Source organism: Convolutriloba macropyga, chromosome 1 (genome assembly GCF_964194025.1).
Source record: "Convolutriloba macropyga chromosome 1, txConMacr16.3, whole genome shotgun sequence".
NCBI classification, from domain to species: domain Eukaryota; kingdom Metazoa; phylum Xenacoelomorpha; order Acoela; family Convolutidae; genus Convolutriloba; species Convolutriloba macropyga.
In genome coordinates this window covers 79,213,744-79,233,898 of record NC_134468.1, presented here as the reverse complement: position 1 = coordinate 79,233,898, position 20,155 = coordinate 79,213,744, and the positions used below count along the sequence as shown (strand labels likewise).

At 36.4% G+C, this 20,155-nt stretch overlaps 1 protein-coding gene across 1 annotated transcript in view; it reads right to left on the bottom strand.

The window, feature by feature from the left end:
• Window positions 1-378: 378 nt before the first annotated feature.
• The window catches only part of LOC142344274 (muscarinic acetylcholine receptor M2-like), a 66,516-nt gene continuing 46,739 nt past the window's right edge, over window positions 379-20,155 (bottom strand). Inside the window, exons 2-5 of the mRNA XM_075395859.1 lie at window positions 8,210-8,316; window positions 4,958-5,545; window positions 3,968-4,555; window positions 379-772 (exon numbers count right to left, since the gene is read on the bottom strand). Coding sequence (XP_075251974.1) covers window positions 379-772; window positions 3,968-4,555; window positions 4,958-5,545; window positions 8,210-8,316 — 1,677 coding nt within the window. The remainder of the gene's footprint in view (window positions 773-3,967; window positions 4,556-4,957; window positions 5,546-8,209; window positions 8,317-20,155) is intronic.

Sequence of the window (20,155 nt, the reverse complement as noted above, 5' to 3'; positions counted from 1 at the left end):
ATTCTAAAGAGCAGACGAAAAGAAATTGGCACACATGTTGTAATTGAAACTCGATTAAAATAGAAAAGATAAATGCAGTTATATTAAAGAAATATACCATTCAAAGTATCCGTCTGTTAGTAATCTATTGTAAACACATTGCAGCTGAACCCCCCCCCCCCCCCCACACCACACGTGAATAAACTTTTTTCATTGTCAAGTACCAAAAACTATTGATTGTTTTCGTTGCTGATAACGGTTTGTACGGCCTGTTAAGAAGTGACCTGTTTAAGGAATGAAAAACGGTTATAATTTCTACCTACCATAATAAAGGTGTAAATTATCAGTTCTGAGGGGTTGTAATCACAAGTGGGGGGGGGGGGGGGGGTTCCGAAACATTTATGTAGAAGTATTTTTTGCACTTGAGGTCTGTTTTTTGACACAGACGTGGTTTGAAGTCTTAACAGGTGTTAAAACAACATTATACTTTGTTCGAGTCTTTTTGCATCTTAAAATGGACACAAATGTCTTTCTGAAGGTCTCGTTTGCAACCCCGTAGCAAATTGGGTTCAAAGTTGAATTTATGTAGCATAGCCAGTAGAAAAATGTCCACACAAAAGGGGTGACGTTTAGCCCAAATGCTTGCAAGATTACTAGAACATTGTAAGGCGTCCATGTTAGAATGAAAGCTGCAGCTATCAGGCTCAGGACTCGAGCGGCCTTTCGATCCCCGCTCGCGCCGCCTCGCTTTTTGCACATTCCGGAGATAGCATAGCTTCCCGATTTGTCGAATCTGAAATTAACAAAAAATATTTTTATCTTTATTTGTCAGAATAAAGAGATTTTTTGGTGTTTCCCATTATAGCCCCCCCCCCCCAAGGAAATTATAGCCCCCCATTATGGTAGAAATACCATGAGGGGGTGGGGGGGGGCTCTAGGTTATCTGGCCACTACGCTGGTGCAGGATGTATTAGGAAATTCATAGATTTTTCGCGCATCTTTTAGTTTGATGAAGTTTTGCTAAAATTCTTTTATTTGCTGCTCTAATACCAAAATCAATCGGTGTCTACTGTGTCTCTCTTTTTCACCCTTATCAGTGCCAGGTTGACCAATAAAGTTACTCTACGGGGTATGGGGAAGGTTATGGGGTTTAAAAATTGTTGGGTAAAATGATATAGGAGTGAAAATATGACGTTAAAATATGGTTAAATTAATCAGGAGGAAAAAGTATAGAACCAATTTTCGTAACTTTATTTACCATTCATCAACTCTTTTAAGCTATATAAATCATTTTTTTTCTACCAGTTTCAGTTAGTAAAAGGCTTATTATACGGTTAGGAAATTATGACAAAGTAATAGTACATCAGCAATGAGGCTGGATAGACAATTATCTATGAAACATTGATGAGAGACAGCGTTCTGAACAACTTACCCATACCTGATAATTTAAAACACTTTTTTTCTGCAATTAGTGAATCTAGAAAATTGTAAGATTTTGCAGCCGATTTCAATATATTTGCTGCACCCCATGTCCCATCACTCACAAAATGGCTAAAATTTTGGAAAATTAACATTGGAGTCCAATTGATCCCGCTAACACACACAAACGCACACCAATACATACTGTAAAGTTTGTGTTTCGGCTATTTCACTCAATTAAATATTTTTAAGAAACCGAAAGGTCTAATAATTTTTTACGTCAACTAGAAAAAAAGAAAAGGGCTGCAGCTTTTACTCATTCGAAACAGAAAGATTTAATAATTTTTTATGTCAACTGAAAAATATATATTTTTTTCAATTCCCGAAAAAACTCCTCATCATCAATTGAGAAATTTCCACAATCAGTAAAGATTTCAGTTTCATAAAAGTCGGTAGCAATGCTCACAGACCAGAAAAGATTAGTTAGAAGAGTAATTTCAAGAAAAAAAGAAGTGAAAAATAATTATCTTTTTTATGTCAGAAAAAGTATGAACATTTGTATTAAGTTGTTGAACCTGGAGATTCATGAACTCTTAAAGTCTTCTGTTTTACATCATACTAAAGAGATTTCTTTGAATCATCATCAGTGACAATATAAAGAACACACAAATTTTCACATATTTGTTTTTCATTAAAAAAATTTTTTCGTTTGTTTGTCATTTCATTAATCCGTTTTTAACGTCTCCTCAACTTTGAGATAACTGAATTGGCTAAATTATATAAAACACGAAGAGTTGTTTAGAAAACAACTTTAAACGGTTGAAAAAAATTATTCTTTTGCTTTTACTGATACATTTTGAATTTGGGTTTTTGCTATTTTGTGAACTTTAAATTGCCTGAAATCTTCTGATTTCCAAAAACCTGTTTTAGCGCAGAAAAAATGGTCCGTACGCTAGTTTTTTAATTAGTAGAAGACAGGAAGTTGGGGGTAAATAAGACTTAGCCAAAATGTTCTTTTTATGAAAAATATTAATAAAATTTTTTTTTTCAATTTTTTTTTAAGCTAAAAGATTAAATTGGTAATTCTTAGGCATTTGACTGTTTAAACATAAAAACAGTTATTCCTTTTCCCTGCAAAGTTTAAACAACAAATGAAAACTCGAATAAAAAATAGTTTTTTTCTGATATATTTTGTCACTTTTTGACAAAATTGTTGGAAAATTTAGAAATGGTGCTGAGATAATGCAAAATTGATAAACATTTATTCAACAGAATTATCCGAGATGAATGAAGACAGCAACGCCACAATTGTTGACAAAAACCATCAGAAATCTCTAGAACAACGCGGCATTCATTTTTCTTAGTCGTTCAATATTTGTTCCGCCCACACATTATTGGGGGAAGAAATATACATTCATTCAAATGGGGGTTTTCCGCTCGGTCAATTTTGGCCGATCGTAAGATGTCATGAGTGGTAACATTTAGAAGCTTGTCCAGCGTAGAATTTTTATTTAAGTGTTTCATTTGAATTTTTCGTTTTTTTTTTCAAGGAAATATCATGGTATATATTTTGTGAATAGTAGTCAGATTTCCGTTGATATTATTCACATTTTTGGTAATTTTCCACAAAATTTTTGTCAATTTTGCCAAAATTTAATAAAATTGTCAACATCAGTGTTGTTGATTTCACCGTTAAAAATATAGGAGGGTTGCTGATAGAGGAGTGTTTTATAAGAGGTTTTTTTGGCTAAAATCTTTGCTATTTTCTTTTTGAATTTTAGAGCCTATCATCAAAAATAACACCAAATTTGCTCTTTTTTAGCCTATTTTGTTCAAAAATGCCAAAAGTAGAGACCTGAAAGCTGCTGACACCATATTTTAAATTCCAAAAGATACCTAGTTTTACACGAGCTTCCTATAATAGAGTTCTTCACATTTTACCGAAATTCTTATTAAATCGGAGAAAAATAAACAAATCAGGAACTCAGAGAAAGAATAAACAATAGGAGCGCATCAACTAATGTATTTTTTTGGTTCATATAAGACAGAGGCTAAATTATGATAGAACAAAAATGGAAATTGAAACTCCGGTTTTTTAAAGAGGCATTCTGAGTGAACGAAAGGACAAATTACTCATTATATTGGCCAGTATAAATTTTAAATAAAAAATTTGAATGTGGTACTGTTACAGAAGCTATCAATTGTCTCCGTTTGTTACTGCCTGTAGCTCCATTTGTTTCATTTTGGAATCTAATTTTATTTCAACGAATGACTTTTTTGAAATCATGAAACTGTGAAGAAGCTAAAAAAAGTTTTTGAAATATCAACTCAGAAAACTACAGAAAAACGAATTTGAGTTTGTGCCTTTTGTTGATAAAGTTTGCAATTAGGTTTTTTGAATCTTATGGTCTGTGAAATCCTGGTTTCTTCAACTAAAAAAATTCTCACTAGAAAAAAGTTTAAAGGCTAGTATGGTGACACAGAAGACTAAAAATTTGCGGTCATTTTATACTTTTTCAGCGCTTTCGACGCATTTGTTCTATTAAATTTAAGTCTGTTTTTAACTTACTGCAAAGGTCGATGTTTGTCTCCTGACGACCGTTTCCTCCTCCGACCATCCAAAGTTCCAATTGGAGTACTGCTTGCATCACTAACCATCGATTCCGATGACTTTATAAACACACTATTCGGCCGAGCGCTTCGAGAACCCTTCTCAACTCCGAAGAGTCCAGTCGGTTCCATCTCGTCGATATTGTTCGGACGATTCCCGAGTCGAGGACTCGGCGTCAAACTCGGAGCCGGAGTGATTGCTCGTTTGTGCCCATCTTCTGGACCAAATTCGTCACTGTCAGTTGACGTGAAATGACAGGTGAGGTGATTTTTGAGCGTGATCAAATTGCGGTATCCCCGGGTTTTCCAGCTCTGATCGCTGTCGATATCCGGATTTGTGTGGTTAAGGCGAGACATCTCAGGGACTTCGATGTTGCATTCTTGATAACTGGTTGAGGGCGTTACTACTAGTTTAGTGCTGGTTATAAATGGCTGAGGGTTGTCGTCGGATCCTGCGCATGATTTGTTGGAGAGTCGGTTCACAGTGAGGTGCTGGTTGGGTCTTTTAGAGGAGCGGAGCGAGTTGTAATCCAACCCATTTCCAGTCCTAATTCAAAAAGCAAAATATATTATTATGGAATTCTTTTTTTGCTAATTAGCCGTTTAGCCGCTCATGGATTGCTGTGTTATAATAATGGTGGCAAAACTAAAAAGTCGCAGTACTAAAACTACAATGAAAAATACCAATATTTAAGTTATTGAAGATTGTTGTTGAATTAAATCTTTCTGACCCACGATTGTAAAATGATACCCAATTAAAAAATCAATGCATAAGGATAAACACATTTTGTCAAAAAATTGGTAGTACACAGAAGTTGAGAGAAGGGGGAGATACTGGAAAAAAAAACTTGGCAGTAATGTCATTGACAAGTTCTTATTTGCTCAGCCATTATTTTCTGCGAATTTAAACGGACTCAAGAATGATAATCCAGGAAAAGAACGAACTTACCTTGAAATTTCAGGAGTCAGCAACATTTTGCCATACTTGAATTCATCTTCTGCTACTTCCAGACCGGTTGTCCCTTTTGTCACAGTTGAAAATGATTTAACATTACCTCGGCCGGTGCTGCACGCGTTGCTTTCACTAACAGTGCGTCTAACTTGACCGTCAATATCCGAGGCGCCGACAACTGTAGTCTTTCTCGTGTTTGAAGCACTGCTATTGGCTGATTTGAAATTCGATTTCAGAAACAAACCTTGCTGACCTTCATTGAGAAATTTTCTTGACCGTGTGTACGTTATCCACCAAATTTGGACGTATAGAAATACCATTATAATAACTGGTAGATAAAACGCCCACACCGAAGTTGCAAAAGCGGCCACAAAGTCGTCAAGGAATCGAATGAAACAGGTCCTGGGTCCACCCTCGATACCTGCAGAGCGCAGATGGTGTTCTGCAGGGTGGAAATATGGCCAGAGGACAATTGACGGAGTCCAGGTGAGGAATGGCACCAGCCAGATGAAAGTGATTGCAATTAGGACTCGCTTGGCCGTTCTCTCTGGTCGGTACCACAGGGGTCTCGATATGCTGAGGTATCTGGAACCCAAGTTAAAACAATCCACTGCTAATTTTAAATACTACCTCTTGCGGAGAATTTCTGATCAGAGGTTCACAAATTCATTTAACCGGGGACCTCGATCTGGTAGGTGTGATCAAAATAGAGCGATTGAAATCAACTAAAAATCTGATCTCATCGATTTACAATGCCATTGAAGAAATAATTCCCAGTCTAACTACTATCTTGCATGATCCTTGCTACACTCTTATACCGAATTGTCTAATTGTACAAAAATGCTACACATTCTTGTAAGATTTTTTTGTATGATTTTTAACACTTTATTTTGATCACACCAACTCAAATGACCTCCAATCAGAAATTATCGTCATGACTAAAATGATCTCGTTAGCCTCAAAGACGCACGAAAATCAGATCAGAGCTCTATTTGGCGACATTTCCTCAACAAAGATTTGTTCAATTTCTTAAGAAGACAAAGTTGTAATTAGTGTCCAATAGAAATCAGCTATAAAAGAACTAATTCTCTGAGGACATGAAAGGCAAACCGCGTATACTGGTTTCAAACCTTGGTTTTCTTGCAAAACAAAAAATTTTCAAAAAAGCTCTCCCACAGATTTATGCACGAGTTTTTCATTGGCTTCAATTTTGTTTATATGTTCAGAACATACCAATCAGGCAAAAACTTTTTTAAAAATAAAAATGAGTTCCAGAAAACGTATATTAAAGTTTCACTTCGATTTCTTGGGATTGGAACTATAATGAGAAGATCACAAAGGATTACAGTATAATTTCATGTGCATATCGCAGACTAAGACGACAAACGTAATTAGTCAATTCATAATATGACAAAAAAGGGTTTTATGAATTTTGGGACAACAAGAGTATAACATAGAACGGTGCAGTCTATAATATATTCAATTTTTTTGTTTATTTTGTGAAATTAAAGTTATTAACTTGAGGCAAAGTTTCATGTACCACGTTTTCTTTCCAAAAAATTGCAACCTTGCAAGAACATTAAAAATATAGCCTCTCTTTTTCAAGTAATCAGTTATTCCAAATCAAAGTAACAATCGATTAGCGGCAGTTTATTCAGAATGCAAAAAAATTTACATCTAAAGCTTCATCGTTCAACATGATTTTCTTCATTTTATTGCTATAAACATATCCAACTATTTCTTGTGACCATCATTTTAAAACGATGGTGAAAACGTCACAATTAAATTATATTTAATAAAACTTAAAAAAGAAGGCAATGAAACGCTTCAAAATAAAGTTTTTTAAGTTTTTGTAAAATAGTTTTTTTATTCTGACATTGCGAGATTTTAAAATTCTCCTGCAAAAAGAAAAATTATTCAGAATCGTCAAAATTAGTGAATTTTGTCTCATCTGGTGAACTAAGATATTTTTTTCTGCGGCTAAAAAGTGATTATCTGACATCTTTAATATAAACGAATGGAGATCCGAGGCCATAAGTTTATAGTTTGCGTTTTTTGTTCTCAGCTGAGTAATCAGAGCAGAGATTTTCTTTCAGAAACGTAGAAAAACAACCAGCAGAGTTGGAGGATGAAAAAGCTCTTGTCGCATGTTGTTGCACATTAACAAAACGTTTTATTGTTGTAATTTTTAAAGTAAGTTAGTTATTTTACTTCATTCAACATCTTCAACAAATTCATTTATGAAAATGGAGTTATTTAATTTTAAGTTTTAGTTTTAGCTTCATATCAATCTCATAACAGTTGACTAAAATGCTTTAAAAATTCCCGCGTTCGCTGACTCAATTGTCGTTCTTTTCAAAAATTTGTGAAAATTTGTCTTCAAAATTCTCTGATGATAAATGATCTATATTAAACTATTTTCCTTCCCTTGAATTACACTCCCTTTGTTTTTGTTTTTTAACTTAAGTTCACTTTGAATTTTTCCAATCAGGGGAGTCATAATCGGGCATTCGCTTTGTTTTAATAGTGTCATTTGTAATTCTTTGAGTTTTTCCCCATTTTCCTTTTTTGCTGCTGATAAATATCACTTGGTTTCCCTGAAAAAAACTTGGATTTGCATGTTAGATCAAAATATGTTCTTACATTATTTGTTGACTAGAAACAAACAGCAAAATCAACCAAATCGAAAAACGACTCTCCGATTCTTTCCAGTAAAACAATCACAAATATGTTTCAAATAAAATTGAAATAACTACGCTCGATAATTTATTCAACTGAGCAGCAACATGGCAATGCGTTTGTCAAGTTGAATTTCGAATCAAAAAGTTTGTATGGTTCTATCTATTTAGCACTGTTAAAAAAATTTGCATTTTATTCGTTTCTTTCAGTTGGCTTGTATTATTCACCTTAAGTCGTGAAGTTGGCGTTTCTTTGTAAAATTCGCTAATATTTTGTTCAGCACAATCGCAGCAAATATAAAATTTTCTGATTTCATACTTTTTTTTACAATTTTAGGGTTCCAGGGTTGAAATTTGAAAAGAATATATAAGAATTGTTGTGAGCACAATAAAATTTCAAAAATTTCGGCAAATAAGAATTCCCCGATGAAAAAAAATCAGTTTTAACAAAAATTTCACGCTGATTTCCCGGAAACTCTTACAAAACTCTTACAAAAATCGATCACAATTTTCTAGAAAAATGGCAAATCCTGTAAGAAATGTGCCGAATAACATACAAGTTTGCACTTGCCTGTCGAGTGATATTGCGAGTAGGTGGAGGGCAGATGCCCCACTGACGGTGTAGTCCACACACAGGTAGAAGTTACACATGTTCTCATTGAAGATCCATGTCTCGTCCTAAAACACATCTTAAAATTCAGACAGAGAAAAAGAAGTGTACCGTGAACAAATTCAAAGAACAGCGCGGTGTGTCATTCCAAAGGTCTGCAAATTTTCAAAACATTTACAGAGCACGACAATGTAAAATAATGATGATAGTTATTAAAAATTTTGCTATAAAATCATTAAACATGGTGAAAACTAACGTGGGCAATCTTTATTGTTTGCATTGTTCAATCAACCCAATGAGGGATGGGTCAATGACAATACACGGAAACTATCGGTAGTTTTCTTGAAAAATAAAAAAATGTCTTGAAAATGTCGCAAGACATGACTGCAAGAATTTGCTCTTGGCTGAAAAATCAGTTTTTAAGTCCCTAGTATCAATGATAGTTATCTATTACGTTATGTTTTTAGTTAATTCTAGTTAAGTGATATCTTTTCAATTTCCACATCCTTTCTCCGAACCTCGTGTATTTATCGTTTCAGTACTACTATTGCATATAACTCAGGGTGTCAAAGCTGATAACTGTGGTTGATTATTATACATTAGTTAGAAAATTTTATTTTTTCCTTCATGAAAGCTCAAAAAACATTTTTATATACCAATAATTAATAGAAAAAACCTCATGTTTCACATCGACCTGTGAAATGATGGTTATCGACAGAATATTGGTATGCAAACGAAAAGTCTGATTCCGATCCCAATGGTCTGAGACGAATAAATTTTCACCAGGAATTAATTTTTTCAACAAGACCCAAAATAGAGGTTTCATAATAATGCTGGATTTGAGTAATGAGCTGTTTCTCAACCTAAATATGACAAAAAAAAACTATTTTTCAATTCCTCAATGTTGATGAACTACCCCATGTCCAAATAATGTCCAAAATAAAACAATAGAACAATTTTCTCAAAATGAGACTTCAAGTATCGAGCAAAAAGTGTTTCATTCTGTTAAAAATTAAATAAACCTTTTTGCGTCGTACAGAAAGTGAAGTGCCTTATGTCGTTAACTGTTTTGTTACATTATTCATGTGTTTTCAGAAAAAAGCATATTTTCATTGGCGTAACTCTACTCCAAAATCTAAGGTAACAATTTATACTGAACATAAAATACACTTCTTTCAAGAACCGACAAAATCCAACAAATTTACGGTATATTATTTCGTTCAGTCATCTGAACTAAAAAAGTTTAATCTTTCAGTTTTTAGATGTCAGAAAACTTTCTTGAAAATTCGCCCCCCTTTCTTGAATGCAATGGGCTGCAGGCTCAATATCGCATCATTGTTTCCAATATTGACAAGGCCACTAAAAGTTTGAAGATACGCCACTGAAAATTAAAAAAACATTTTTTATAGATACGAATTGGGTTTCAGGTTTAATTTGGCATGGAAATTTTTGTTTGGTCGTTTGAAGGCAAATTGAAAATGTTTTTTTTTTGACAACAGCGAATCTAATTTGACGCCAGAAACAACATTACAGTGACTTTTAATTATCTTTTAACTAACTTAATTACACCATACCTCTCAATTTCCGTTTATTTATACATGCACAAAAAACTCAAAGGTCGCAAAGATAAACGCGTCACCAAAATCCATTTTGAAATGCTCTTGCCGGTGTTTTAAGGTTATAAAAGGGATTTCACTCACAAAATCGAGTAAAATTACAGGCCTCTCTTAGGTGTCAATAACGACATAGCAATGGACTGCAATGACGGAACAAGTTTTCTGATGTTTTTTTTATCACCACAATATGCCGCGATGCCTTCTACAACCGGTTCAAAAAATGATTTTAACAATTCTGAAGAATGGTTGGTCTTACATGCGATGAACTCAATCTATGTATTTAGATGTATACGAGTGAAGGTTAAACTTGGATTAAACTTCATGAAATTGGGCCATTTTTTGTACTCTAGATTAGATATTTTTCCCATTCAGTTTTAGCAATATAATGTTATCGCAAAATTTGTTCAAGAAGAGAAAAAATTATTTACATTGCAATTTTGCAATTTTCAACAAACAGATCAACAGTTGTTCCGGGGTGTGCTTTTAAAGACATTTGGGATCAGATCCCTGTTTGACCAAAATTGGCAAAATTTTGTTATCTTGTAAGATCATTCAAGATGAATCTTGCTTGTAAGATTCTGAAAAGTTCGTTACGGTTGAGCGCTTGGTTCTTCTGTGCGCATTAATTTTACGTTTTGCGTATTTTCAGCAGTTTTTATGCATTATTTTTTTTGCAAATTGCTTTTCATGATAACAAAGTCAAGTTTTATTGAATTCAGTACAAATTTGTTACTCTAAATTACATTTTGGCTATCAAGTATTGCATTACTGAAAAAAAGTATATTGTTTTTTGCCATATGTCGATCATCTCCAAAGGTGTTTATGCACTGTTTATTTCTACATGATGATCGGTTGCCTTGCAAAAGTTTTGTAAGACGAATGTTAATCTTGTAAGAATCTTGAAAGACGAATGATAATTTTGCTAAAAATCATGCAAGATGAATGATAATTTTACAAGAATCTTGCAAGACGAATGTGTATCGTGCAAGAATCTTGTGCAACAAATGTTTATCTTGCAGAAACCCTGCAATACGAGTGCCTATCTTGTTAGAAAATCTTGACAAAACCTTGCAAAATAACAATCCTCAATTCCCTTGAGAATGTTCTATATTCACTCGTTAATATCAACTGAAGCGTTTTAGAACTTATTCAAACTATTGATCAGAATATTAGCCATTAAAAGTAAGCAATTATTAGATATTCGATCCCTCTCAGACCTTTTGACCATTTGATCACAACACAATTGCGAGTAATCAATTTGAACATGAAAAGGGCTTCAGTTTCACATGAATTTCTGTTCAGTTAAACAAAATCAAGTATTTATCACAATGATTTAAAATGTAAAATAAATTAACAAATTATAAACACTCTTGTTGGTCTCTTTTTCAACAAAAAAAAATTGGATTCATTCACATTTATTTACAAGCCTGGAGCTTTTGTTCACAATCACTATATTGTTTAGCATATGAACTTTTTTGATGTACCAAAAGCCTTTATCGGTCAACACTTCAGCTAAGAGTTTTCTCTGTGAGTTTGTTGACCTGTTGTTTCAAATTTCCATCAAAATTTGATTTTAATTATGAAAAGGGAAAAGGGAAAAAGGGAGAAAAGATGGAAAAATGAGGAGATAGGTTGTCCTATCTCAGAAGCCAATAAACAGACATATATAATTACACCTCTATCTTAACACACGTCCAATTTTAGACAGAGTTCACTCAAACATGTAGGATTAGTGGGGGGTGAGGGTTTCAACGTCAGGAATTATAATCACAAATATAATATTACATGCGAGGGAAGTTATTGATTAATTGGATTAGTGGAGTCGAAAATCGAGACAAATTCCTGTCACATAGTCTAATCTTTTCAATACCAACACTGACTACATTAATTCACCAATTCTAATCTGAGCAGGGGGCACAATACCGGGAGACAAATTTGTTACGTCACAGGCGGCGGGGTGGTGAGGGGAGGGGGCTTGAAAATGGGGTTAGCTCTAAGAGATTGCAGCTGAAAGCCCTACGAAAAAACGTAGAAAGAGGACTAAATGCAAAAACGGGCAGCGGGATCAGAAAAAACACATACCAAATGGGGTAAGGGTTAAAAAAATGACCGAAGAGTAAGAATATGTCGGAAAAATCAAAAAACGAGCCCAAAACACCAACATGCAAGTTTTAAAATGCACGATCTCCACAGTGATCTATTCTAGAATGCCAGTTTTTTTTGCTTTCAAAAGAATCAGATTTTAAAAATTGCACGGTGTTGGAAAATGACGGGATCAAATCACACGAATAAGTATTAGTTTGAATATTCGGCCGTTTTCGGCCGCTTTATTATATCTTTTAACGAAACATTTTGCTTAATTTGTTTAATTGCTTTTGTGTTTCTTAAATCTGAGTTTGATGAAGAAAACATTTAAAAACCAAGAATTCAGTGGGTGGAAAGAAAAAAACACCGGAACTACTCAGATCCGGAACAGGATCTATTACGAGGCATCACAAAAACTTTTTGTATGATCTTCGTAAGACTACTTAGATTTCTGACAAATCATATATGTATGACCTAGTATGATTACAAAGATTTATATTTTTTTTCACTGTAAGCTTTTGTTAATGCCAATTGTAGTTTAGCTGATTCTTTATGAAAGTCTCTGCCATTTTTCCAGGGGATTGGGTCATTAAAAATTTTTGTATGACACTTGTATGACAACTAAGAATTGGTGCAAATTATTTGTCACCTAGTACGATTACCAAGAATTTTTCCGTCCCAAAGTAAGACTGTATTGATCCACAATTTTGGAATCAGCAGTTTAGGCCATAATTTTTCAAGTATTTTGAGATTAAGTTTGATTTTTTGTACGACCCTTGTATGACTACTAAGATTTCATATAATTTAAATATGACCTAGTTGGATTACTAGGAATCATATATGACCTAGTGCAAATTTTGTGTGATGAGCATTCCGAGTTATTGATATTTCTTGTATGTACAATATTTGTTTCAAAAAAGGGTGTTTGAACTATTTTTCGGAAAAAAGATCCAGTTGTCAGCAGAGCTGGTACTGAAATCTAATGGGACAGTTTGTCTTCAATGGTGAGGATTATCCAAAGCCTATCTCAATACTTAAAAATTTGGAATAGGAGGATTCGAGGCTAAAAATTGTATTTTTTTGCGGTTAAGAATTTGCAAATAGCAAAAAGTACTGACAACAGTTTGAATTTAGAGTTTGCAACTCAATGTATTTACTTTTGTAAACTAGAAAACTACCAAAAAGTCCTTGTCCCAATAGAAATACCTCGGCAAATAACCACATTTTTGCAAATCAGAGCATCAATTTTCTCGATGAAGAAATTTTACTTTATATTTAAATACTTAACTGTTTGCATACATAAAGTATTGGATTAGACATATTTAGATAACTAAATAATTAAGATAATCAGGCAGGAAATATTACTAACAGCGAGGTTTTGTTTACCAAAGTCGGATATAATTCTCTCAATTTTAAGCAAGTGTGGCTCGCATTTATGTAACCTTCGAATGTCGCCAATATTATTTCAAAAAACAGTTTTGAAATCTTCAGTTTGGCTTATTTTAGGTCAATAATATTCGCAAGCCTCGATATCACTAGTTCTGCAATTCGGTATTGGCTCTGCAATAATCACACGGGTTCGAACCTCTGACATCCTGCATGCCTTCAATTGCTAAGTCCACTGCGCCAACTGTCACTTCCATCTCTGAAAATTCTAGTGAATTTAAATAAGATTGAGTAAACTTTGGAAATCATATAAGATGTATTTTTGTAAGAAATGCGGTGAATTTTTGTAAGAAATGCGGTGAAATGTGGTGAACTATTTTTTTTTTCACTGCATTCACCGCTTTCACCGCATTTCTTACATTATTTTGCCACAAAAGTCGATGCGGTGAATTTTTGTAAGAAATGCGGTGAAATGCGGTGAAATACTTATTTTCACCACAATCGCCGCATTTGTTACAAAATTTCACAGCATTCACCGTTGTTACGTTGGCCGCCTTAGGAACTTTGTGAGATTTAATTGATTATTGAATTAATAAAGGATTACATTGGTTTAGTATAAATTAATCAGTTTCCAGTTTCTAGTTTTTGTTAAATTGACTGTTCTTCACGATTTCTGATGTTGTTATGGCTGAATACTTGAATGACTTTTCTTAACCATGTCGAATCAGTATCGGGCACAGATGGTAAATAGTACACATATGGCAAATAATCCACTGGGCATCAATGTTGATGACATCGCCGGCCCCATTTGCAGGGTTGCAAAGAATAGTCGGCTTCCGTAAAGACGATGCTTTGTTAGGTAAAAACTTTGTAGCCAATAAATAATTCCGATAAAATAACTGAGGGAAGAAAAAGATGGTTACAAGAGATAACAAAGCAAATGATTTTCAAAATCGGCGTTTCCAACTGACGGAGCGGGTAAAGGCAAAAAATTGTAATACCCAAAAATTGCGACACAAGCGGAAAAGGCTAAAGCGGAGGTTGCTGCGGTGTAGCAACTTTCTACACAGCGCAAAAAAACCGAGATTTTTACCTGTTGCGGCTTGTACCTACCTGTATCTAAATATAACACCTCAAGAGTGACGGACCTTTTAACGTGCTGGATTTTTTAAATCGTATGTTGATCGACAAGTAAGTGATGTGACTGCACATTAACGATAGTGTGGATTTCTGCAGGAGGAATTTATGGAAGCTGAGTGCTAAAATGATGTGAATTTGTCCGTTGAATGTGAATGTAATTTACTCTTCAGAAATTTTACTTAGCTTGAGAACGGGGCGGATCTTTTCACCGTATGCAGTCTATATTTTGACTGACCGAACTATTTTATCCGAGCCTGGATACACTTCAATTACCTTTGCTAGAGGCCAGAGACCACGAGGTGTGAAATCTTCCAAAATCCAGACTAAGTCGTGAACTTTTAAATTCTGATTTACTTTATGCCATTTAGAGCGTTTCTGCTGGTTAGGGAGATACTCTCTAATAAGTCGGTTCCAAAAATGTTGGGCTAGAATTTGTGATGTTTTCCAAGATTTAGTAACTGCTACTTTGCTTTGAGAGAAGACTCCTGAAGGGAGGTTGATTGAGGGTCTACCCAAAAGCATTAAAGGGAGTGGATCGTTTATATCGCTAGAAACATTCTTCAATGGTCGCGAATTCATGTTGGACTCAATTTCACAAGTGAATGTCGACAGCGTTTCGTCTGTTAGCGTTCTTGAGCCAATGACTTTGTAGAGGGAGAGTTTGAAAACTTGAACTAATCTTTCCCAGCTGCCGCCAAAATGCGGAGCCAGAGGGGGGGTTAAATTTCCCATTGATATCTACGTCTAAGATGTGGAGCTTAGATGCAAATTCTTGCGAGGATCTGAGAGCTTCTATTCCTTTTCTCAATTCGGAACAAGAGCCGACAAAAGATTTTCCGTTGTCAGAATAAAATATTTTTGGTTTTCCGCGGCGGCTAATGAATCTGCGGATGCAACTCATTGTAGAACCTGTAGAAAGACTTTCAGAAACTTCCAAATGAACGGCTCTTACAACTAAGCATGAAAATAGAAGGACATAACGGGTAGCAAATTTACCACACTGTTTTATAGGAAAGGGACCTATGAAGTCCAGGCCTGTTGTGGCAAACGCAAAGTGATTTTGTAGGGGTAAACGTTCACTGGGCAGATCTGACATCTGAGGTGGACTAATTTCTTGAGCCATTCTTCGGCAGGGAATGCACTGACGGATTGTTTGTCTAACGACAGCTCGGCATTTCAGAATCCAATAGTATTCCATTAGAAAGGAACGTGTTTGTTCAACACCAGAGTGACTATTCACCACGTGAGTGTTTTTGATGAGGAGCTTAACGATTGGGTTAACCCCGTCTAAAATTAACGGATGGCGAGCAGTTTCTAAGACCTTTGCCTTAGACAGCCGACCTTTGGCGCGGAGTTCATTTTTTCCGTTAACAAAAGGACAGAGTGTCTTTAGAGGGCTCGACGAAAGTATCTCCTTGCCTTTTTGTAAAGACAAAATCTCACTTCCAAAAGTTCTGACTTTGAGCAACGCCGATGAGGTACTTGTAAGCCAGTGTGTGATGTGCGAGCGATAAGCTACTGCTCTGTTTTTTCAAGCGGTCGAGGAAGAAGAAGCAGTATGCTGCAACTCTAACCAGACGATTCCAATTGCTGAAGCGTGCAATGTCGATGGGACATTGAATTGCTGAGTGCAGATCGGTTTGCAACGCATGAACGATGAGAACGTTTGAGTTTCGTGCTTTCAAGATGTCCTGACTTGGCCAGTCACTTTTTGGTAACTGTAGAAAGGAAGGACCGTTGAGCCATCGAGAACTGCAGTTCATCTGTTTAACTTCATAGCCTCTTGCGCCATCATCGGCTGGATTGTCAGCTGAGGTGATGTAATTCCAGTCATGTGCTGTTGATACATCAAGTATCTTCGCCAACCTGTTAGCAACAAATGTGCGATGACGTATCTCTGGGGTTCTGAGCCAAAAAAGAACTGTGGTACTATCGGACCAGAAAACTTTTTCATTAATGTGAATGTCGTGCTCTTCTGTCACGAATTGTGCGAGCAGAGCTGCGTAGACGGCGGCTTGCAACTCGAGATTTGGAATTGTCATTTTTTTGATTGGAGCTACGCGGGCTTTTCCCATGATGAATTTCACTTGAACGGTTTCATCAACGTATTCAATCCTAAGATACGAAACTGCTGAGAGTGCATACTCCGACGCGTCTGAGAATGTATGGAGAGCTGTTTCCTTTATTGCTTTGGTTAATGAATAAACAGCGAGGTATTGAAATTTCGCGGAATTCCCGTAGTTCGTTTTGCAGCTGAGTTAGATCTGCAAATTCATTGAGGTCCTATGGTTTGTCCCATTTTAGTCCATGATTCTAGGCGGCCTGTAGACTTTTACGAACTCGGATGGTGAGCGGTGCTATAAAACCTAGGGGGTCAAAAATGGATGCCACAAACCGCAGAAGTTTTCTTTGGGTTACCATAGAGTTATCCAAGGGAAACTTCTTGAAAAGTTTCTTCTCGATTACATAAGTGTCTGTTTTTGCATTCCACGGTAATCCGAGGACCTTTTGAATTTGAGGTGAAGCTTCGTTTGTGTTTAAAAGTTGATCCCTACTGACTTGTTGCAAAAACGCAGCCGAATTAGAATTCCACTTGGTGAGGTTAAAACCCCCAAGAGACAGGCAAGCTTTAGTGCTGCTCATTATGTTTACAGCTTTTTCAACGTCGTCAGTGGAAATATACAAATCGTCCATGTAGATATTGCGTTCAACAATATGGGAAACCTCAGGAAAATGTTTCTGATTGTCTATTGCAGAGCGACGTAGAGCGTACGATGCAATGCAAGGTGATGACGTTGCACCAAATATGTGGCTAGTGTATTCATATTCTTCTATTTTGCCGTTGTGATCCCACAAGAAACGAAGATATGAACGGTCTGAAGGAGCAACTTTGACTTGCATAAACATTTGCTCAATGTCAGCGGATATTGCGATATGACTTTCTCTGAAACGCAAAATAATCCCAACAAGATTGCTGAGCAAGTCCGGGCCTTTTAACAGATTTGAGTTGAGAGATTGGCCTTGAAAGATGCTGGATGCGTTAGTCACCGGTCGAATTTTTTCGGGCTTATTTTCGTTTGAGACCGGATGATGAGGTAGATAAGAAACTGACTTTGTGTTATCGGTACAAGGATCAATTTTTACAACATATCCGTTTTGCAACTCCTTTGCAAAGTCTCTTCATATTTTTCTCTTAATACTGGCTTTGTGGAAAGCTTTGCTTTTAGCTGCTTCAACTGTTTCTCAGCGAGCCATCTGTTATTCGGCAATTTTGCGTTCTCTTTCCACAAGAGACCAACTTCGTAATGACCATCCTTGAATCTGGTTGTGGATTGTAAAATTTCCAAAGCCTTTTCATCGTTCTTGGACAGTGCTTTTTTCTTGGATGCAATGCCTAAATTTTCTATCTTCATCCAATGCTGAACTTTAGTGAAAAGTTCGTTGTCCAATTGGCCATAGGAACAAATTTGGGTTTTGAGAACTGGATTTTGCTCATCTGCAATTATGTTGGTCTTTCCGGCACAAGTCCAACCTAATGGTGTCTTGACAGCCCAAGGTGTGTTTTTTGGGCCTTTAACTATCTCATTGTAGTGGATTAGTTCAAGGTTATCAATTCCAATGATTATATACACTTGATTTTGTTTGACATTTGTTTCACAAACGTGATGTGTTTAAGGTGATCAAACTTACTACAAAGTTTGTTCAGCTCACTGGTTTTAGCTGGTGTCATATTGAGATCTGGTACTGCTAGCACATCGATTGAAACTACTGAGCTATTCTGAGATCTGTATGGCTTGATTTGGACAGAAACTTGAGAAAAGTCTATTTCTCTAGTTGTATGGTAGCCACTGATAGGCATTTTAGCGACTGTGTTCATGTCAATCTCCAATTCTGATGCTGCAGATGTAAGCATCAAGCTTTGACAACTTCGGTTGTCTAGATACGCATAAGTATCAAGAGTTTTTACACCTTTGGAAAGTTCAACCGGAAAAAGGGCTACTTGTCCTGTTCCATGTAATTGAACGGATTTAACGGCCGATGGCGGCTTCACTCTCTGATTATTGTCTCCAAAGCTCTCATGGAGCAGAGTATGATGCTTTCGGCCACAATTGCCAGTTCGACAAACAGTTTTTGAATTGCAATGTTGAACATGATGACTGCCAAAGCAGTTGAAGCAAAGTTTTAAGTTTTTGACATGTTCTCTCCGATCGAAAGGAGAGAGGGTTTCGAAATGAGAACATTTGTAGAGATATTGACAGGTCTCATTACTGGGCAAACAACAGTTCTGGAGGGGCCTTGTTTGTTACCGTCTGAAAAGGAGCCACCTTGTTGACCATTGCCTGTCGTTCTCGTAGATGAGGGCAAGGGACTTTGAGTTTTCTGAATCCATGGTTTATGGGCAAATTTTGATCTTCCATGGCTGGGTCGTGTTATGGAAATTGGCGCTGGCAAATCTCTACAAGCCTTTGCGTAGTTTGATAACCAATCAGAAAGGTCTTTAAGAGACGGCTGGAGTGAAAACTTTTCGAGGGCATACTTGTTCCAGTCCAGGCGGACTGGTGTCGGAAGTTTATTTAATGCCTGATTGAGATTTGTAGTAGAATGGATGTTGTGATTGAATCCAAGTTGTTGAAATGTATCCACTAGGGTCAGAGAAAGGCTGAAAATTGGGTATAATTTTCAGGGACAGTCAGATTAGATGGTTTGAACTGCGAGAGTTTATCAAGAAAGGCATTTACTATCCGGTTTGGGTTTCCGAAGTTTTCCTCAAGACGATTCAACGCTGGGACATACAGACTACCGTTGCAGCCGTATCCATCTATTAAATGCTTTGTCTCTCCAGTTAATAGCGATTGAAGATGTATCATCTTTTCTGATAATCACATAGGCGATCGATCTATTGTGGCTTGAAAAATGCTGAACCACTTCATCCAGTCGAGTGGGTTGCCATCAAACTTTGTTGCCTGCAACTTGGGTACAGATTTCTGGAAACAAGTGGACATGGAGATGGGGTTCTGATATGAAGCAGAGCCAAGTGTAGCGGACGCCGACGGATCTGAGAATTGTTGATTGGAAAGGAATCTCCATGATGGATTGCTGTTCGAAACATGAAATGATGTGTCCTGGTTGACTGAACTACTGTTTGATTTAGCAAGAAACGGTTCCGAAGACAAGGCACTGTGAACAGGATTTCCAGATGAAGTAGCCGTTGAGAAACCAATATTGGAATCCATATTAGCCGGCGGCGAAATGGAATTGGATTGAACTGAGCTAGCGGGCGCTGCAGAGTCCGACGAAAAAAGTTGACCTGACACTTCGTTCCCAGCGGATGCTGAGAAATTTGTAGAGGTCCTGTTAGTGTTAAGAATGGTTGGGTTACTGCTGCTACTATCAAATGTTACCCTTAAGTTGCCTGATGAAACATTGCTTACTTCTGCGCTTTGAGTTTCTTTTTTGTGTTTGCGGAGGGCAGCGGTTGTTTTTCGAATCCTGAATTTTAGTTTGCTAAGTTGAAAACAGAGCGTATCTGCGTCTTCTGATGGTGAGATGTCCAAAAGCTCTTGAACGGAGTTGTCGAGTTTCTCTTGCAGCTCTTTAATTTCGCTCAATGTTTCTTCTAGAGTTTCCGTGTCCTCCCCGGAATCGATTCCTGAAACAACAATTTCGATGCAGGATTCAA